This window comes from Plecotus auritus (assembly GCF_963455305.1).
Source record: "Plecotus auritus genome assembly, chromosome: 2".
NCBI classification, from domain to species: Eukaryota; Metazoa; Chordata; class Mammalia; order Chiroptera; family Vespertilionidae; genus Plecotus; species Plecotus auritus.
Window position 1 is genome coordinate 68,766,456 of NC_137771.1, and position 20,952 is coordinate 68,787,407.

At 36.8% G+C, this 20,952-nt stretch overlaps 1 protein-coding gene across 1 annotated transcript in view; it reads left to right on the forward strand.

Annotated features, from left to right (window-relative positions):
• PKN2 (protein kinase N2) overlaps nucleotides 1-20,952 on the forward strand; it is a 154,866-nt gene that overhangs the window by 65,872 nt on the left and 68,042 nt on the right. Inside the window, exons 3-6 of the mRNA XM_080652235.1 lie at nucleotides 11,284-11,438; nucleotides 19,358-19,475; nucleotides 19,781-19,926; nucleotides 20,015-20,228. Coding sequence (XP_080508361.1) covers nucleotides 11,284-11,438; nucleotides 19,358-19,475; nucleotides 19,781-19,926; nucleotides 20,015-20,228 — 633 coding nt within the window. The remainder of the gene's footprint in view (nucleotides 1-11,283; nucleotides 11,439-19,357; nucleotides 19,476-19,780; nucleotides 19,927-20,014; nucleotides 20,229-20,952) is intronic.

Genomic DNA, 20,952 nt, shown 5'->3' on the forward strand with positions numbered 1-20,952 from the left:
GGTATGTTCTTCATTTTTCTCTCTTGATCACTTTTCTTGCCATATTTTGTATGCAGTTCCCTTTACCAAAAAAGAAGTTTTTTGGTTCTACTGATTCTTTTTTGTTTGTTCTATTTTGTTAATCTCTGCCCATTTATTACTTTTTTTCTCTCATTCTTTGGAATTAGTTGGCTATTTTTTTTTTAACGGCTGCCAGTTGTTTTTTAATCTCAACAAGATAGATGCTTAGCACTTCTTTTTTTGAAATTCTCACTGAGGATATTTTTTCATTGATTTTCTTTTTTAGAGAGAGTGGAGGGGAGGGAGAAGGTAGGTAGGAAGCGAGAGAAACATTGATGTGAGAGACACATTGATTGGTTGCCTCCCGCACTAGCCCTGACTGGTTCTTGGGATCTGGCCTGCAATGTGGTATGTGCCCATGACTGGGAATTGAACCTGTGACCCTTCGCTCTACCATGGAGCAAAACCAGCCAGGGCAGATGCTTAGCATTTTAGATTTATTATCTTTTCTAATACATTCATTCAAAGTTTATGACTATCCTTTAAGTATTGCTTTAGTTGCATCACAAATGTTTTGATATGTAAAATTTTTAAACAACTATTTTTATAGAAAGTATAACTGATAAATAGCATTATGTAAGTTTAAGGTGTACAACATGTATACATTTATATATTGCAATATGATTATCACTATAGCATTAGCCAACACCTCTATCATGTCACATAATTATCACTTCTTGTTGGGCATGGGAACAATTAAGGTCTAGTTTCTTAGCGACTTTGAAGTTTACAGTATTGTTACCTATAATCATTATTCTTTGCATTAGCTCTTCAGGACTTATTTATCTACTAGTTTCTAGTTTGTATGCTTAAACAGCATTTCCCAACTACCCTACTCTTTAGCCTCTGGTAACCACCTTTCTACACTCTGTTTTTACAAGATCTTGGCCTTTTTAGAGTCCACATATAAGTGATATCATAGCATATGTTTTTCTCTGTCTGACCTATCTCACTTAGTATGATGCCCTCAAGCTCTAACCATGTTGTTGCAAATGGCAGTTTTCTTTCTCATTGTACATGTACACACGTACATACCACATCTTCTTTATTTTCACCTATTGAGGAACACTTAAGTAGTTTTCATATCTTGCCTATTGTGAGTAATGCCACAATAAACATGAGAGTGCCTATATCTCTTTGATATCTGTTTTTATATCCCTTAGATATATATAAAGTGGAACTGCTGTATCATATGGTAGTTCTACTTTTAATTTTTTTAGAAACCTCCATACTGTTTTCCATAGTGGCCACACCAATTTACATTTTCATGAATGGTATACAAGGGTTCCCTTATCTGTACAGTCTCAAAACAGTTGCTATCTTTTGATGATAGCCAGTTAGATCATTTATATTTTTTTTAAAAATATTTTTATTGATTTCAGAGATGAAGGGAGAGTGAGAGCGAGATAGAAACATCAATGAAGAGAGAGAATCATTGACTGGCTGCCTCCTGCACAACCCCCACTGGGGATTGAGCTCACAACCCGGTATGTGCCCCGACCAGGAATTGAACCATCAATTGTCAACCACTGAGCCACACCAGCCAGGCCTATATGTTGCTTTATAATTTTGTTGCTTGTTTTTTTGCTGTGAAGAAGCCTTAAAGTTTGATATAGATTGAGGTTATTTTGCTTTAGTTGTCATCCAAAAAATCATTGCTGAGACCAATGTTGATGGCTTCTTCCCTAAATTTGCTTCCAGGAATGATGGTATCAGGTCTTATTTTTATGTCTTTGATTGATCCTGAGTTACTGAGGTCTATCGATTACCAGAGCTAAGTTGGGCAAGACTCCTCCCATGTCCCTTGTCCTGTGGTGCTAATACTTCAAATCACACAAAGGCAGTTTTGTCCAGGGATGGATATTTAATTCATTGTTTAAAAAGTGGGGCAAAAAAGGGGAACATCTTATGCTGTCATGATGATATCACCTAAAGTTTTAGTTATTTAGTTTGAAATATTTTCTCATTTTCATATGTCTTTGTTATTCTACAAGGTACTTAAAAGTGTGTTTCTGGGTCATTAAACATATGAGGATTTTCCTAGTTTTATTTATTGATTGCTTGATTAATTTTATTGTGATCCCTTGAAATTTCCTGCGATTTATTTTATGGTCATATATAATGATTGTTTAAATGTTCTGTGTGTGCCTAAAAATAATATATATTCTTCACTGGTTGGCTGTTATTCTTTATACTAGAGGTTCGGTGCATGAAAATTCATGCACTGGAGTGGAGGGTCCCTCAGCCCGGCCTGCCCCCTCTCACAGTCTGAGAGCCCTCAGGGTCAGGAGGTGACATGGTGATCAGGGAAAGGTGACGCCCCATCACACCTCTGCTGCTGCCACTGCGAGCAGCGCAAGCCTTGGTCAGCCCTGGTTACCTGAGCCTCGGGCAGCTCTAGGCGCTGGGCAGCTGACATCTTGAGGCTTGCCTGTGCCTTGGGCTGGCCCTGGGCAGCTGGGGGGCTGAGGAGACTGGGGGACTCCGGAGACAGGCGCAGAGTGGCCTTGCCACACGTCTGCCACCCCGGCGGGGCTGAGGGGACTGGGCACTGCCATCTTGTGGCTGTGGGTGCCGCCATCTTTGAGGGCGTGGCAGTCAATTAGCATATTCCCCCCTTATTGGCTATGGGCGCCTCCATCTTTTAGGGCAGGGCAGTCAATTGGCATATTCCCTCCCTATTGGCTCTGGGCGCTGCCATCTTTGAGAGCAGGGCAGTCAATTAGCATATTCCCTCATTGGATGTGGGCACTGCCATCTTTGAGGGCGGGGCAGTCAATTAGCATATTCCCTCTTTATTAGATAGGATGTTTATAGGTTAAGCATTTAATTTTTATCTGCTTGTTCTATTATGAAAAACACTGGATTAATGTTTAGTGGAATTGGAGTTTCTATATTCTCTTTAATGTTGCAAATTTTTGCTTTATTTTGTCTCCATGTTACTGGCCACAAAATAAATTTAAAATTGATATGTCTAAAAAAAATAAAATAAATAAAATTGATATATCTTTCTGGTGAATTGAATCTTTTATCTTATAAAATGACTTTTTTATCTCTAGTAATTTTTGTGCCTCAAAGTATCTTTCGTCTGTTATTAATATAGTTTGGGGGTTGGGCTTATTGATTACATGAAATACCTTTTTTAAATTATTTTACTTTCAGCTTTTCTGTATCACTGTTTTAGACATGTCTCTTGTAAATAGCATATAATTGGATTTGATTTTTTTTATTTGTTTTTACAAAGTGTATGGTTATCTTTTATCTGGATCGTTTAGTCAACTGTCCTATCTAATAAAAGGGTAATATGCAAATTAACTGTCACTCCATCACAAAGATGGCAGTGCCCATAGCCACAAGATAGCGGCTCCCAGTCCCCTAAGCCCCGCCAGAGTCTCCCAATACTGGGGGGAGGGGGCGGCTGCTGAGAGTGGGCAGCATGAGCTGCCGGGGCCTCTGGGGGACAGGGGGCCGGCCCGCAGCCTCTGCGGCCAAGTGCAGGCCCGGAGAGGAGACGGCGGGCCCGCCTCCCACGGAAGCAGCATAGCGCCCTCCCGCCTCCCGCAGAATTGGCACAGGCCCTTCCCGGCTCCCATAGGTGCTGGTGGTTCACTTCCGCCTCCCAAGGAAGGCGCACGGCTCCCGGCGGCACGCTGCGGTTCCCACCGGCTCCCACGGAAGCGACAGGCGGCCTACTGTGCGCGATATCACGCGATGGGCTACTAGTGTTTAAATAATTACCATTACATTTGGGTTCATATTTAATATCTTATTTTGTGCTTAGTGGTTCCCCCCCTTTTTTGCCATTTTCATAGCATTGTTGAAAAACAGTCCATTATTTTAGAAATTTTGGTTAATTTACACAGTACAACATGCATACTCATCAAAGGCCATAATGTTAACACTATTTTTACCTGTCTTTATACATTTCTGAGGCCTTAGAATGGCTCCATCTACCCACACATCCTGACTTATATGTTGTTGTTACCTTAATTTTAATTCTTTGTTTTTTTAATATATTTTTATTGATTTTAGAGAGAGGAAGGGAGGGGAATAAAGAGATAGAAACATTGATGAGAGAGAAACATTGATCAGCTACTTCCTGCACTCCCCTCTACCTCCAACTGGGAATTGAGCCTGCAATCTGAGCATGTGCCCTGACTGGGAATCAACCATAACCTCTAGGTTCATGGGCCGACACTCAACCACTGAATCACACCAGCTGGGCTTAATTCTATATTTTTAAAAAAATCTTTACATGACATTTTAAAAATTTATACAGTAGTCTTTTAAAGTCACTCAAATAGAAACTATTTTCTTTTTTCCTCGTTCATTTCTCTTGATATACCAGTTTGTATCACTTTTCTTCTACCTAAAATACATCCATCCCTTAGTATTTCTTTTTAAGAGCTTATGTTTGTAATATTCTTTCCATCTTTGTTTGATAGTGTTATTTTGTCCTCATTCTTATAAGTACCGCACGCTAACCGATTGTGCCACTGGAGCTCCTTGTCCTTATTATTCTTAAAGGTATTCTCACTGAGTTTACAATATAAGCCTGATAGATATATCCTTTCACATAAACTATCCTTACACCTTCTTTTAGCTTTCATTGTTTTAAAAAGTCTGCTGTCTCTCTAATAGCACCTTTAAAGGCACCTTTTCTCTGGCTGCTCTTAAGATTTTCTCTTTGATTATTTTGAAGTTTTACCATGATGTGTCTAGGTGGGGATTCCCTTCCCCAAACACATACACACATTATACAGATGGGTGAGATCCCAATAAGCCCATCATTAAGTTGGAAATATCCTAAGTAAAAAATGCATTTAATACACTTAACTTACCAAACATCATAACTTAGCCTCAAACGTATTAGCCCACACTTGGATAAAATCATCTAACACAATGAATACAGTATAGAATATCAGTTGTTTACGCTCATGATAACATGGATGACTGGGAGATGTGTCTTAACTGATGATTCCCAGAATCATGAGAGTATCATACCACATATCATTAGCTCAGGAAAAGATCAAAATTCAAAGTTCAGTTTCTACTAAGTACATATTGCTTTCCCTCCATCATAAAGCCAAAAAATTGTAAGTCAAACCAGCATTAATTTGGAGATTGTATATTTCTGCTTGGAGTTGATTGGATATCTTGAATCTATGTATTGGTTTCTTTTATTTGCTTTGGAAAATTTGTAGTCATTATCTCATTGCATACTTGTCTTTGAATCATCATTTTTCTCCTTTTCTTCTGAACCATAATAAGATATGTTTTTCGTTTTGCCCTTTGTGTCTCTTTACCCCTCATTTCCTATCTCCTCCCCATTTTTTAGAGAAGGGCATAGGAGAGACATCGATGTGAGAGAGAAATATTCATCAGTTGCTTCCCACACTCACCCCAACCAGGAATTAGACCCACAACCTGGGTATGTGCCCTGACTGGGAATTGCGCCCATCACCTTTTAGTGCACAGGACAACACTCCAATCAACTTAGTCACATTGGCCAGGGCATTCTTCACCCCATTTTTAAATGGACTTGTTTTTCAGAATTAATCTGCTATTTTTCTGTCATGAATGTGTATAAAAGGCTAAGAGACTGGCCGGTAGGTATGATGCACACTGACCACCAAGGGGCAGACACTCAACGCAAGAGCTGCCGAATGACAGCAACTTTGCAGCGTGCCCTCTCGCACCCCAGGACCCCTCAGGGGATGTTGGACTGCCGATTTCGGCCAGATGCCTGCAGTCCAGGCTGAGGGACCCTACCTGCCGGAGGGACCCTGCTCACTCCACAGACACCCTTTGAGCCCTGGCGCCGCCCCAGGTGCAGCCGGCCAGGGAGGGACCACAAGAGGTTGGCTCTAGGGCATGTCCAGCCCATCTTGCACAGTCCCGCCCCGCCGGCCATCTTCTAATTAATTTCCTTTCAATGTGCACAAATCCATGCACCGCGCCTCTAGTATAATATATTAAACTCATCCATTACAATAGTTATGAATAAGTCACAGCACTCCATATGGAAAACCTGAAAATAAATCATTATAATACTATATTATACATAGTTCCATGGAGGGATGAAAGTGTACTTTGAAGACATATTAGAAAGGACACCTGATCAGATTGGGGATGATTAGAGGTTTCCTGAAGAAAATAATGTCTAAGATGAGTTGAAAATAATATGGAGGAAATCAAGTGCATTGCTTTTTCAGAGGTAAAGAGATATAAGTTATTTTTTAACTGAGAATTTGACAGGAAATTAGTAATGGACAGTTAACTTAGACCTAGTCAGTATAAGGCCTTTAATGCCTAGCTATGAAGGTGAAACTTTATTTGGACCCTATTTAATCTAGTATATAATTATTATATGAAAGCCTTTTTATTGAATTGGTACATAACATACATTTTTAAATTGTATGATAATATTTAGAAAGTTAAAAGTATGAATAATTATTGTGATATACCCCCCTTCCCATCCCACCCAAAAGCTGGTTTGGTAATTATAGCAGTAGATGGAAATTTATCATTAGTCTTAATCATGAGGTATAGTTTTAAGTGGCAAAGTATGCACTTAAGAGTCAATTTAGCCCTAGCCGGTTTGGCTCAGTGGATAAAGCATCAGCCTGCGGACCAGGGGGGTCCCAGGTTCGATTCCAGTCAAGGGCTCGTACCTTGATTGCAGGCTCCTCCCCAGCTTAGCCCCTGGTCCAGGAGGCAATCAATTGATGTGTTTCTCTCACATCAGTGTTTCTCTCTGTCTCCCTATCTCTTCCAGTCTCTCTAAAAAATCAATGGAAAAATATCCTCGGGTGAGGATTAACCAAAAAAAAAAAAAAAAAAAGGAGAGAGAGAGAGAGAGTCAATTTAACATTTGCTCTTGTAATTTTAAAGGCAGTTCTTAGAGTGGAAAAATAATTTCATCTTATAGAATTCTTTTAAATTTATTGTTTTGAATGAAGAGGACATTAATTGGGAGTTCTGGTTACCCCTATTTGGAAATGTTTCACTATGAAAAAAAGTATTAAACAAAAATGCTGGCAACCATATGTTTTGTATGTTGTAACTTAACATATTTATAAGAAAGAAAACTGGAGAGAAGAAAAGTAGGAGGTTAAATGGGAAAATGGGTGAAATCTGAGGAAAACAGCAAAGTTGTTCTCTGATTTCTAAATGAGTGAAAGGTGGGCTTTATAAAACAAGATATAGCGAAGGTTAAATTTCTGCCTCAGCACACACACTTTTGTGACCTTTGCAAATTACTTAACCTCTCTGAGCTTCTGGGTGTGTTTCTTTTATTTGTAGAAGGAGGTTATGTTACAAACCTTTGTGAGCTCCTTTGAAGATTAAATGAGCAGAAATACAGCTACTTAACTGAGCCCTGACATGTAATTTGATTGAGCCCTAAACATTGGTCTAAGACTGTACCAGCTTTATCTTCACAATAGCCCCCAATTGTGGCTGAAAAAATGACCACACAGAAATGTTAAGTGTATGATCAAGACCATACCAATAAGTAGCAACCAGAGGATTCCAATCAAGACATTTTGATCTTAAGAACCATTACCATTAATTGTATTTCTTATGTTCTTGTAATTCTTAGGACATACTTTTTCATGAAAATTGACAGATATTTTAATACCATTACAAATTCCCAGACTATTAGAATCAGTAGGTATTTAATGTCTTAGTACAACCTGCTTTAATGTGCAAGAATTTCTTATTTAGCATCTTTAATAGATTGCAGTCTAGCTTTGTAAATGCTTTCAGAGTCAAGGAACTTTATTAATAGTAAAGCAAACCGTCTCATTGTTATAAGGGATTTCTCTTTATCCTCTGATAAAATTTTTGTCCTCCCTGGTTTTACCCATTGGGTCTAATTCTCTGCCCTATGGAGAATAGTAAATGGACAGCTACTTTTATAGACAAATATTTAAATGATTAGGCAACAATTTCTCTTTCTCATCCTATGCTAAATACCATTATCTATCCAACAACACATAGCTATACTGTTTTCAACTGAGGGCCTTCTACTCTGAATGCATTCCAGTTCTTTTTAAAAATGTGCTTATTGCCCTAGCTGGTATGGCTCAGTGGATGGAGTGTCGGCCTGCAGACTGAAGGGTCCTGGGTTCGATTCTGATCAAGGGCACATGCCCAGGTTGTGGGCTCGATCCCCAGTGTGGGGTGTGCAAGATGCAGCCTATCAATGATTCTCTCTCATCATTGATGTTTCTCTCTCTCTCTCTCTCTCTCTCTCTCTCTCTCTCCCTCTCTCCCTCTCTCTCCCTCCCTCCCTCCCTCCCTCTCCCTTCCTCTCTGAAATCAATAAAAAAATATATTTTTTAGAATGTGCTTATTGTTTGGCCTGCATGGCTCAGTTGTTGAGAATCGGTCTATAAACCAGGAGGTCACAGTTCAATGCAGGGCACATGCCAGGTCTACAGGCTCGATTCCCAGTAGTGGGGAGTGTAGGATGGTTCGTGTCAGTGATTCTCTTTATCATTAATGTTCTCTCCCCCACCCCTCTCTAAAATCAATAAAAATATGTTTAGAAAAAAAATGTGCTTATTATAAATTATATACCAGATTTTGTGTGGTTTTGATTTCTATAACATTTATTTTTAAAAAAAAAGGAAAGAAAACCTGTTCACAGGTCTGAATACACTTAACTGTTTAGTCATTGCTATGATGTGCAATTTATGGACTCAACAGAGACATGCTTACACTTCCTACAGTGACTACTAATTAATGTTTATTGAATATTTACTATGTACTATGCCCTTTTGTAAGCTCTTTACATATAACTTAATTAATCATAGTAATCCTGTGAGATTGATGCTTTTTCACTAACAGATGAAGAAAATGAGGCACAGTGTTGTTTGTTAAGTAATTTACCCCATATTACATGGTTTGTACTGAATCTGAGCATCAATTGAGATTCAAGCCTAGGCATTCTTAACAACTATAGCAAAATATGTGTGAGTGTGTGTGTGTGTGTGTGTGTGTGTGTGTGTGTGTGTGTGTCTGTCTGTCTAATTCGGGCTGCTTTAACAAAATACCATAGACTGGGTGGGTTAAAAAAACATAAATTTGTTTCTAAAAGTTCTGGAGGCTGGGAACGTCCAGATCAACGTGCTAGCATGATCAGAATTCTGGTGAAGGTCCTCTTCCTGCTTAGTATATGTAGTCTTCTCACTGTATCCTGACATGACAGAGAGAGACCACCCTCAATACCTAATTCCCAAAAGACTCACCTCCAAATTACTATCACATTTCAGCTCCAACATGTGACTTTTGAGGGAACACAAAAATTCTATCTATAACAATATGTTACATAGTTCCTTTGTGAGCCTTTCTGAAATCTTACCTACCTTATATATCAGTTTTCTATAAGAATTGTCATGTAGAAAATCAACCTTTGAAGTGACTCATTTGTAATTTGGAAAATTCAGTTACAATAGAAACCTTTCTTGATTAATTTCAACTATTAATTGTGACTTTGCCTGTTTCCTGACGTGTAAATGTGAATTAATACTTATTTTAAGTATTAATATGCATATATGTGTATAATTATACTGTCATATGTGTAAGTTTGCGCACATATACAAGGGCTAGTATAATTGTTTACAAGGTTTTTAAGTACCAAAAGCAGCGAGGCACAGCAATTATTAAGATTGACTTAGTAGATGTTTAACCTAGAGCAAGGTTTTTAACCTCTTTTTGCCCTGGTTTTCTTTTCTGTAATATGGGTGTAATGTTCCTTTTAAGGCTGTTTATGAGAATTAATGGGTCTATAACGCGCTTAGATCAGGATTTAACAACTTGTAAATTAGTATATAATGATGAAATAGTACTATATTACACCAATATCTAGCATAGCACCTGTATTTTTTTAAGTTAATGAACAAATTATGTTAAAATGTTTCTGAACTGGTAAAATTTTTAAAAGAGTATAAAATCAAATATACTAGTATTCATTAAAATCAGTAAGTCACATCTTTTATTGCAGAGGAGAGAATGGAACCCTGAAGAACAAAGGTTAAATAACTTGAAGATTATGCAATTTTCCAGTGATTACCAAGTGACTTGTAACTAAACCAGGTCTGGTACCCTGGTCTTTAGTCTTCTAGCTTTTTTTTCCCTTTTTTTTTTTTTCTCTTCTTTTTAATAAACAAGGGACCTAGTGGGGATAAATCACAAGATAACTTCAATGTGAAGAATTTTAGTGACATGGTAAAACTATTAGAAGTGTTTCAGCAATAATGGTTTACCTAGAATAATTAGTGTTCTACTTAAAGTTTTTTGTTGTTGTTTTTTTTTGGTGTGTGTATGTGTGTGTGTGTGTGTGTGTGTGTTTTAAGTAGAACCACAGTATTCTTTATGAGAAGCCAGGACCTTGAATTTTTGGTCTTCCTATACCCTGCTACCATCAATGTGATATCAATCAATTATTATCCTTGAAAATTTTTCCATTCTATTGAGCATCCTCATAGTAGAAAACAAAATGTGAAGGCTTTATATGTGTATACTTTGGTTATTACTAATTAATGCTAGCATTATATTTGAAGTACCTTAATTCTATTTACAAAGAATTACTTAAGCCGAAACTGGTTTGGCTCAGTGGATAGAGCGTCGGCCTGCGGACTGAAGGGTCCCGGGTTCGATTCCGGTCAAGGGCATGTACCTTGGTTGCGGGCACATCCCCGGTGGGAGGTATGCAGGAGGCAGCTGATCGGTGTTTCTCTCTCATCGATGTTTCTAGCTCTCTATCCCTCTCCCTTCCTCTCTGTAAAATATCAATAAAATATATTTTTTTTAAAAAAAGAATTACTTCAGTGGAATTTGTATAATGTTTTAATAATCTTTATTCTCAAACTAATTAGGTAGTGAGTAGGGAATTTAGTTTAATTGTTCAATAGACTAGTTAAATTGTTTCAATTTAAATTAATAGTGTTGGAAAAACTTTGGGCAGTGACCTAATTCAACTTCAGTTTCAACAAAATCACTTCTACAGTATCCTGGCAAATGGTCCTGCAACTCTACTTAAATATTTTCTTGGCTTGAATTTTTATATTATCTGGAAGCATGAGAAAATTCCATTTAGGTTACTTCAAACTCATCTTAAACCCCACAATTCTTTATTCTTTGAAAGTGTTAACTTCCCATTTTAAGCAGTAATTAGTCCTAGTAAGTAATTTTAACATACTATTTAATTTACAGATTGCCCAAGGACTCCAGACACTCCCAGTAGTGACCCTCGTTGTTCTACTAGCAATAATAGATTGATGGCCTTAAAAAAACAATTGGATATAGAGCTTAAAGTAAAACAAGGTGCAGAGAACATGATACAGATGTATTCAAATGGATCTTCAAAGGTAGGTACAATAAATGTAAGTGTATCCAGTCAATTCACATTATTCACAGATTCTGTATGTGTGATCACCTACCCAATAAAATTTATCTGTAACCTGACAAGAGTACTTATAACACTTCACAGTCATTTGTGGACATATACAGAGGGACAATAAATTAGAGTTATTTGATTTACATGTTCACAGCTAAGGTTGAATAAGGTGATGCTCCACCTTCTCATGTAATCTCTTATATTATAAACCAGAGATTTTCAACTGGTGTGCCTCAAGAATTTTTAAAACATGCAATACCTGACTAGTCAAAGGCACTGACCTCTTTTTCCTTCGGTTGTCAAATTAAAAAATGACAACAGACACCACAACATCTGTCTGGTGTGACCGAATCAAAAGTATCCTTTTTTTTTTTTTTTTTTTTTTATCAGATCATCAAGAAATATATTTCGGTGTGCTGCAGAATTTTAGTAATTAGTTTGTGTGTGTCATGAGATGAAAAGGGTGAAAATTGCTGATATGAACAAATATACTGTAAAACAAGTTGGAAACAAGTGGTTTTTAAAATAACTTATTTCTACCTAAACCAATCAAAAAATACTTTTAGCTGTATGAGTAAAGAGTACATAGTAACTCTCCATATTTACAACTTTTCTGGAACTCTAAAATTATTCTAAAACAAAAAGGTTATTTTAAAACTAGAGGCCCGATGCACGAAATTCGTGCAAGGGGCTTGACCCTCACAGCTGCAGCTGCTTGCCTCGGCCCTCGCAGTCCCAGCTTCGTCCGGAAGGTCGTCCAGAAGGATGTCTGGTTGTCCAGTCAAATTAGCATATTATGCTTTTTTTATTATAGAAATTTAGGCTCTAATTAGTTTTCCATCACTACATACAGGTTTTTAGAAAAGGACAAATTAAAAGATAGGACATTCTGGCATGAGTGATTGATTGGACTAGACCTGTGGGTTCTTAGCATATATGATATGGGCATATAATTCCTAATTGTAGAACAGTGTTGTAGGGAGCAATTGTCACTACTGCAAATGTTTCCTTTTTCTGAGGTATGGTGTGGGAGAGAAAATGTTGGGAACCACTGAAATACATTATCATGAAGGTTCTTTCCAATTTCAGGTTCTATAGTTGTGTAATTTCCAAAAAGTCTTAAAAAAGTCAATTTATTATAAAATCCACCTTTTTACTCTCAACTCTTTACTTCAAAGATACTTGGCTCTGCAAATTAGTGTTTCTTATATATTTTAATAGATATTTCTTAAGTAATTTTAGAATGAAAGTTTAGGCATTTGTTTGTTTTGTTTATTTTGTTTTTAGTTTAGGAAGAGTTTGAAATCAGGATGGGAGAAATCTTTGCTTGGAGCCATGTAACATACCTACCCACCCAAATGAAATTTGGGAGGACAGAAAAGAAAGAAATGTATATATGTTTTAAATAAAATTTTAAAATCTTAGTTATGAAAATGAGATTATATGCAGTATTTCCAAAGAATTTTAAAATTATTTTTAGAGAAATATATTTGTTTATACTTGATACATTACTTATATGATATGATACTTGATAGCATGTTATTTCACTCACTTTAAACATTTCTGGAGTCGTAGAGTTGGTTTTCTGTGTTACTTTTAATATTGACCTTTTGTTTTTATCAGTGTTATTTTGGACTTCTTTTTAAGGCAAATACTGTGTTTTTGGAACTGTGAATGCAATGTATTATGTAGCGTGTTCTAAAATAACCCAGCTACCACCCTCTGGAGTAAGGTTTTTTTAATGTAGAGTTGATGAATTAATTGAGAGGTTAATGAACCCTTTGAGGTTATAGGAGAAGTGTGTATGTTGATAGATGGATGGAGAAAGCCATAGATTTCACCGTATTCTCAGAGTGGCCTGTGGGGCCCCCCACCCCCAAATTGAGCAGGGGTATGGACGTATTAAAATCCTATCTAATAAAGAGGGAATATGCTAATTGAACCTCACACCGTCGCAAAGATGGCGGCCAATAAGGAGGGGATATGCTAATTGACTGCCCCGCCCTCAAAGATGGTGGTGCCTGCAGCCAATAAGGAGGGAATATGCTAATTGACTGTCCCGCCCTCAAAGATGGTGGCGCCCACAGCCAATAAGGAGGGAATATGCTAATTCACTGCCACGCCCTCAAAGATGGTGGCTCCCATAGCCACAAGATGGCGGCTCCCAGTCCCCTCAGGCACACCCCCAGGTGGGCCCAGCCGCTCCGTACACCTGCCTCCAGAGTTCCCCAGTTCCCTCAACCCACCAGCCGCCCAGGGCCGGCCCAAGGCGCAGGCAAGCCTCAGATGTCCAAGGCTCAGGTAACCAGGGCTGGCCGAGGCTTGCGCTGCTGGCAGTGGCAGCAGCAGAGGTGTGATGGGGCATCGCCTTCCTCTGATCGCCAGGTCACCTCCCACCCCTGAGGGCTCCCGGACTGTGAGAGGGGGCAGGCAGGGCTGAGGGACCCGCCCCCCCCCCGCACTCCAGTGCATGAATTTTCATACACCGGGCCTCTAGTACATAGATGACATATAACCATAGGTGCAGAATGAACAGGGCTATGAGCAGCCTGCTAAAGCAAATAGATAATTCTCCAATAGCTTTTGTTTTTAATTAAAGATTCATTTATTTGAGATTGGCTCAAGTAGAGGTTCAGAACATATTAACAGCTTCTGCAATTTCTGAGGTATTGCGTGTTTTAAAAATTCTGTGGCACACTGGTTGAAAAATTGCTAGTTTACAGTATAAGAGATTACACAAAAAGGTGAAGTGTCACCTTGTTTATCTGTCAGAAGAAATCATTAAAGTGTTAGTATAAGATTTAAAGTATGATTTGGAGTTTAAGAAGGAATTACTTTCTAGGGATGGTGATCTGGGTAAACCTAGTATATACAGGGTAAGGAACTGTGGAAAACCATGGCTTCTTCTAAGAAATGGAAGTGCTTTCATATAGCGATAACAGAGGCTCTCAACTTATTTCTTATCCAACATATCTGAGGGTAGGTAGAATGCACTTCTAATAATAGTAACCATCATCAACTGTAACAGTCATTTTCAATGAAAGGCCATGCTCTTACAGGAGAACAAAATTGAATCTCCATAAAGGCACATTTTATTTCAGTCCTCTAGGTGATTTCAACGTGACTTTTTATTTGTTCTCCACTGGGAGAGCTTTCAGTAAGTGAGGTATAATGAGAGGTGTAACATAAATAAAAGACAAACCAGATTATAAAGTACTTGGTACAAAATGAAGCATCTGAGATTCTGTCTTAGGAGATATGTGGAGCTGCTGAAAGACTTTTAGCAATGAAAGCAAAGAAGGCAGGGTCAAAGCTATTTAGATAGAATAAATATGTAGTGTCTGAATATGAGGAAGAAGGCAGAGTCAATGATTCTTAGATTGGTATGTAGACTGACTGGTGAATGGCAATTCACAACCGGGAGCAAATTTAGATTCATGGATGGTTAATTCAGTTTGGCAGCAAATAGACATCTTTAGAATTCTGGTTATTGAATTCTGTATGACAAAATTATTACCCCAGTACATGTTATAGCCAGAATTGCTCTTTTGAGAGCTAAGTCAGATATTTTTACACTTCTGTTCAAAACCCTCCAAGGATTTTCTAGTGTGCTTAGAACAAAATCCAGAGTCCTTACTGTGACTCTGCAAGTTCATACATGATTTACCCCTCACTGCCTTCTGATCTTTTCTTCTAAAACACTCATTCTCTCTCTTTACCCTCTAGCTATATTAGCTTCTTTGGATATCTTGAACATACCAAGCATGCTCTTACCTCAAGGTCTTTGTATTTACTGTATTTCTGCCTACATTATCTCTTTTCCCAAGAACTTCCGTTGCTTTTTCTCTCTCGCTTCATTACAATCTCTGCTCAGATGCTACCTCTTCAGCAAGCTCTATACAACTATCCTATGCAAAACAGCAACCTGTCTCTCCTTATCCCTGTCATTGCATTAACACTACTTGAGGTTATAATTTACACAATCAATTTCTTTTTCATGTTATCAACAGAATGTAGATTTCATGACTCTTAAGTAGCACCATTGGTTTTCAGAATAATCTCAGGGCTTGATAGGCATGTTGAAGAGATGTTTCTCATTCATATAATAGGCAGATTATAAACCAAGCTATTTATTAAAATTTGGGATTCTTTCTAGCCTCTATCACATTTTTAAAAAATGCTCCCAGGTCTTTCATACTTATTTCTCATTTGAAAATACCTGACCATCCACCCAGGCCTCCCTCTCCCCAATCTTCCAATCTTCACATATTCCAATCTTATCTATTATTAATAGTCCACAAAACCTTTCTGGATTCCTTTAGCTAAAACTGATCCTATCTGCGCTGGCTGGCTCAGTTGGTTGGAGCCATTGTCTGGTACACCATAAAAAGTTGCAGGTTCAGTTCCCGGTCAGGGAACATACCTAGGTTACAGATTCTGTCCCATCTGGGGCATGTATGGGAGGCAACCGGTTGATTGATGTTTCTGTCTCTCATGGGTGTTTCTGTTTCTCTTTTTCTCTTTCCTTCTGTCTCCCTCTCCCCTTCCCCCACCCCCTCTTTCTCTCTCTCTCAAATCAATAAACATCCTCTGGTGAGGATTAAAAAGAAAAAAAATGATTCTATCTTCCTTTGAATTTTTCTTTGGCTACTTTTAACATTCTGATACATATAATAATTATATCTGTTCAAACTAAGTTTTATAGGGTATATCATAATTGGTTAATTATTTAATTAATTAATTGTTAAGCTGATTATTTTCACTGGATGTGACCACATTTAACACTTACAAAGTAAGCCATAAATATGTGATTTATTTATTTATTTCTGAAAGCTTTGTGTGTGATGTAGTTTATGACTTGCAAAACAAAAATAGTTTTTTATAAATTGAAAAAATATTGTACATTGGAAATATAACTGTCAGGCATTGTAGAGTGTTAACATTAGGTAACTACTTTATTAGGTTGAACCACATAAGATTGCTGTTCAAAATCAGTCAGGTATCAGCATTTTCATATGGTTCACACTAATGTATGTAAAAATCTTCCCAAAGTTTTAGCATAAAAAAAAGGTATTTCTCTGATACATAAACCAGTTGATGTACTTTGGAACTACCTTATCTCTTACCTCAAACATATTAGGTGCACAGTAAAAAATAAAGGAATGCCTGAAAGCAGAAAACTGACATTTAGTTACTGTAAAATTGCTTGTGACAGGTAATATCCAATGTCAGTTTTAAATGCCTTCATCATACTTTGACATCTGTGCAGATCTTCAGTAATCTGTGGGAAAATTCACTTATTTTAAAAATGAAATACAAATGATCTTCCTTGAATGTTGAATTGAAATAGTTAAGAAAGGAGTGTTTCCAAAAAAGTAAGTGACAGGACTACTGTCTTTCACATACTGATAAAATAATAAGAGTAGATTAGTTAAAAGTATTGTATTATATAGTTTACTTAATATTTATACTTTTACATTAGAACTTTATTAAAATAAGATAATCATGATTTTTATTTCTCTAAAAGAGAATATTTTAATGCCATTCATGTGCTAGGTAATATAATTTTAGTTTATCTAATGCATATACAAAAGCTGTATAGTTTAGAGTGGTATTTCCATTTACATAATTTCTTCAAGAAACCTAAAGCTTGTAGAAGATAGGTAACTAACCCAAATTTATAACTATAATAAGATTTGGGCCTAAGTCTATCTGATTGCAAAACATTTTTGGCCCTAATAAATTCGGAGCTTTGGAATACTGAGTTTTTCTCTTACTCTGATCTGGTCTCAGAGAAAAGTTATTTCAAATCTTTAGTTTGTCTGATGTTCCTAAGACAAACTAAAAGGAGGAATTAAAGTAAGAGAAAGATCTTTTCATTTTAAATTTGGAAGGTGAATAGGTGTATTCATAAAAGCATATGTAAATCATAGACAAACACCAAATTCAGGATAGTATCGTTACTGGTACAGCATAATTAACAAATATTGTGTGTGTGTGTGTGTGTGTGTGTGTGTGTAAACTTCTTCATGGTATAAATTAATAGGTAAGGGACTTAAACTATTTCAGTTTATTTCCTTGGCGTGAAATCTAAATTTATTTAATAAATAAAATCTGACTAGAAGTTTTTTTCTTAAATGACTGACCTTGGAAGCAAGAAAGAAATGGAAGCAAAATTTATAATTTTGCTAATTGCTTTTTCCTCCACTGTGTATCAACCTAGTTTGATGTTTAACATAATATACTTTAGATTACTTTCTTTTTTTTTTTTTCGTATACAATAGCAATAGTATCTCTCCCACCATATATATCTTCATCCTGCCCTTTATAGTACGCTGTGTGTGTGTGTTTGATTTATTGAAGTGATGCTCTCTCTGGTGCTTGCCTCTTGGCTTCTAGTCTTGAGTCTCCTGGACAATATAGGTTGATTATATGCTATTTTATTTCTAAATTAATACTAATTGTATTAGTAGTGATAAAAGTAGAGATGCTTAAAATTGGCCTTTCTTGTGAAATAAGTGCTTCCTAACTTATGCTCAGTTTTATCATTTTCTTTTTTGTGGATTGAAGCCTACTAGATTTTGACAACTAATGTAATTGTCTAAATAGGAGATAGCATTAACTTCTATGACTTGTTTTATATCAAACCTCTGAAGAAAATTTCCTATATTAGTTTTCTATGGCTGCTGTAACAAATTACTACAAATTTAATGGCTTAAAACCACACAAATTTATTATGTTACAACTTTGAAATTGAGAATTTTAAAATAGATCTCACTGAGCTAAAATCAGGGTATTGACAGAGTTGTGTTTTCTTCTGGAGGATAGGGGATAATTCACTTTTTTGTTCTTTCCAACTTCTGTAGGCTGCCCACATTCCGTGGCTCATGGCCCTCTTCCTCTAGCTTTGAAGCCAACAATAGCAGGTTCAGTTCTTTTCATCTACCTCCTCATCTGCCTTCTCTTCCACATTTAAGAACCCTTGTGATTACATTAGGTCCATCTGGATAATCCATGATAATCTCTGTATTTTGAGATTGGGTGGTTAACATCTAATTCTATCTACTATCTTAATTCCCCTTTTGCCATGTAAGGTAACATGTTCACAGTATAGGCTGATTTCCAAATTTAAAATTTACCTGCTCACAAGTTTTCAGGATATGGACTTCTATGGGTGGGTTATTATTTTGCCTACCACACTTCTGTCAGTAATATTCAGTGTTATTATAACTAAACTGAGGTGTACAGCACAATAATGCCATTTCACTTAATTCAGGACCTTTCTTGAAGTCTTAATAGATGACAATATTCACTATAATTTCCACCCTAGCTTTACTGAGGTCTCCTTTTTTGACATTCAAGAGTTTCTAGGGACTTTTCTCATCATAACCAGTGTTGACAAATGCTATTTCCTATTCCTTTGTCAGAATTTAAAGTAACACACATACTGTTTACAATTAGCTATTTTTAAAATGTGTGAAGCTCGATGAAATTTAATGTAATGGGAGAGGAAGAGATTTTCTAAAAATTTCAGGCTTAGTCGCTGAGACGGCTCACATACAGTGCTTCTGAATATGAGAGTTGCTGCCCATGGTATAAGAAAATTCTCATGTTAAGCAATGAAAGAAAATTACAAATGTGAATTTGGATTTTTTAAAAACCAGTAGTAAGACTTACTTGCTTTCTCTCAAATTGTCTTAACTTAATGGAGTTGTTTTATAACCTTTTCTGCTTGATGACTTTTTTAAATAAATGTATTGACAAGTATGTATAGAATTATAGTGATGGAACTCTTGTTTTACACTTGCTGATATCATTTGATCTTATTTAGAATCTGTGAAAATGTTTTGTCTCTTTATCTGCTTACCTTTTCAAACTTATTTTTAACAGGATCGGAAACTCCATGGCACAGCTCAGCAGCTGCTCCAGGACAGCAAGACAAAAATAGAAGTGATACGAATGCAGATTCTTCAGGCAGTCCAGACCAATGAATTGGCTTTTGACAATGGTGATGGAATAGAGATAAATTTTCATTCTGATGATTATGGGCAATATGATATGCTAAATAACTTTATGTAAAAAAGACACAGCGTTTAAAATTGAGGGGGAGGCAGCATTATGGTTTTTTTTTATCTTACATTTTTAAACTTTGAGTTTTGAGCTGAAAAAAGGCTCTATATCAAAATTGTATCTGTTATGTATTCAGTTTTTTAAGGACTGTTCTTTTAATGTAAGAATTCATTTTTTTATTGATGAGTTTTAATCACTACATATTAGAAAGTGAAGTAACTTTGTTTTTGCTTTCTCCTCTAGCAAAACCTGTCATAAGTCCTCTTGAACTTCGCATGGAAGAATTAAGGCATCATTTTAGGATAGAGTTTGCAGTCGCAGAAGGTGCAAAGAATGTAATGAAATTACTTGGCTCAGGAAAAGTAACAGACAGAAAAGCACTTTCAGAAGTAATTTTAAATAAAATTTTTAACTTAAATATATTACTCAAAGAATGTAGTTATTTAAATAATAACAATTGTATTTTCCCTGTCCAAGGCTCAAGCAAGATTTAATGAATCAAGTCAGAAGTTGGACCTTTTAAAGTATTCATTAGAACAAAGATTAAATGAACTTCCCAAGAATCATCCCAAAAGCAGTATCATTATTGAGGAGCTTTCCCTTGTTGCATCACCAACACTAAGTCCACGTCAAAGTATGATATCTACACAAAATCAGTATAGTACACTATCCAAACCAGCAGCACTAACAGGTATGTAGTATATATCTTCTGATTATTTTTGGTGCTTTTTTGGCTATATCTGGTCCTAGTTTAATAAATGAATAAAAACTTGTGCACAGATTTTTAAAAATATTGTGGGGAGATACATATAACATAAATGAATTATTTTAACCATTTAAAAATATACAATTCAAAGGTGATTAGTATATTTCTAATGTTGTGTAACTATCACCACTATCTAGTTAACAGAACATTTTCATTACCCCAGAAGGAAACCTCATACCCATTCCCTTTTCCCCTCCAGCTCCTGGCATCCACTATTGGCTTTTGTCTCTGTAGATTTGTCTGTTTTAGATATGTCCTTCAAGCAAAATTATATCATTTTGTGGCCTTCTGTGTCTAGCTTCTTTGATTTAGTGTACTGTTTTTAAGATTTGTGCTTGTAGCATGTATCAATGCTTCATTCCTTTTTATGACTAAACTAGAGGCCTGGTGCGTGAAATTTATATATGGGAGAGGGGTGTCCCTCAGCCCAACCAGCGTCCTCTTGCAATCCGGGACTCCTTGGGGGATGTTGGGCCTAAACCAGCAGTTGGACATCCCTCTCACAATCCGGGACGCTACATGCACCAGTGACCATACTTTTCATACAGGTGAAAGGCATCTTGCTGTTGTATGGGCAGCTACATTTTTTTTGCCCTGATTATAAAAAGTAGGACACAACATGGTCCTTCTGAGGCAGTAGTATCATTTT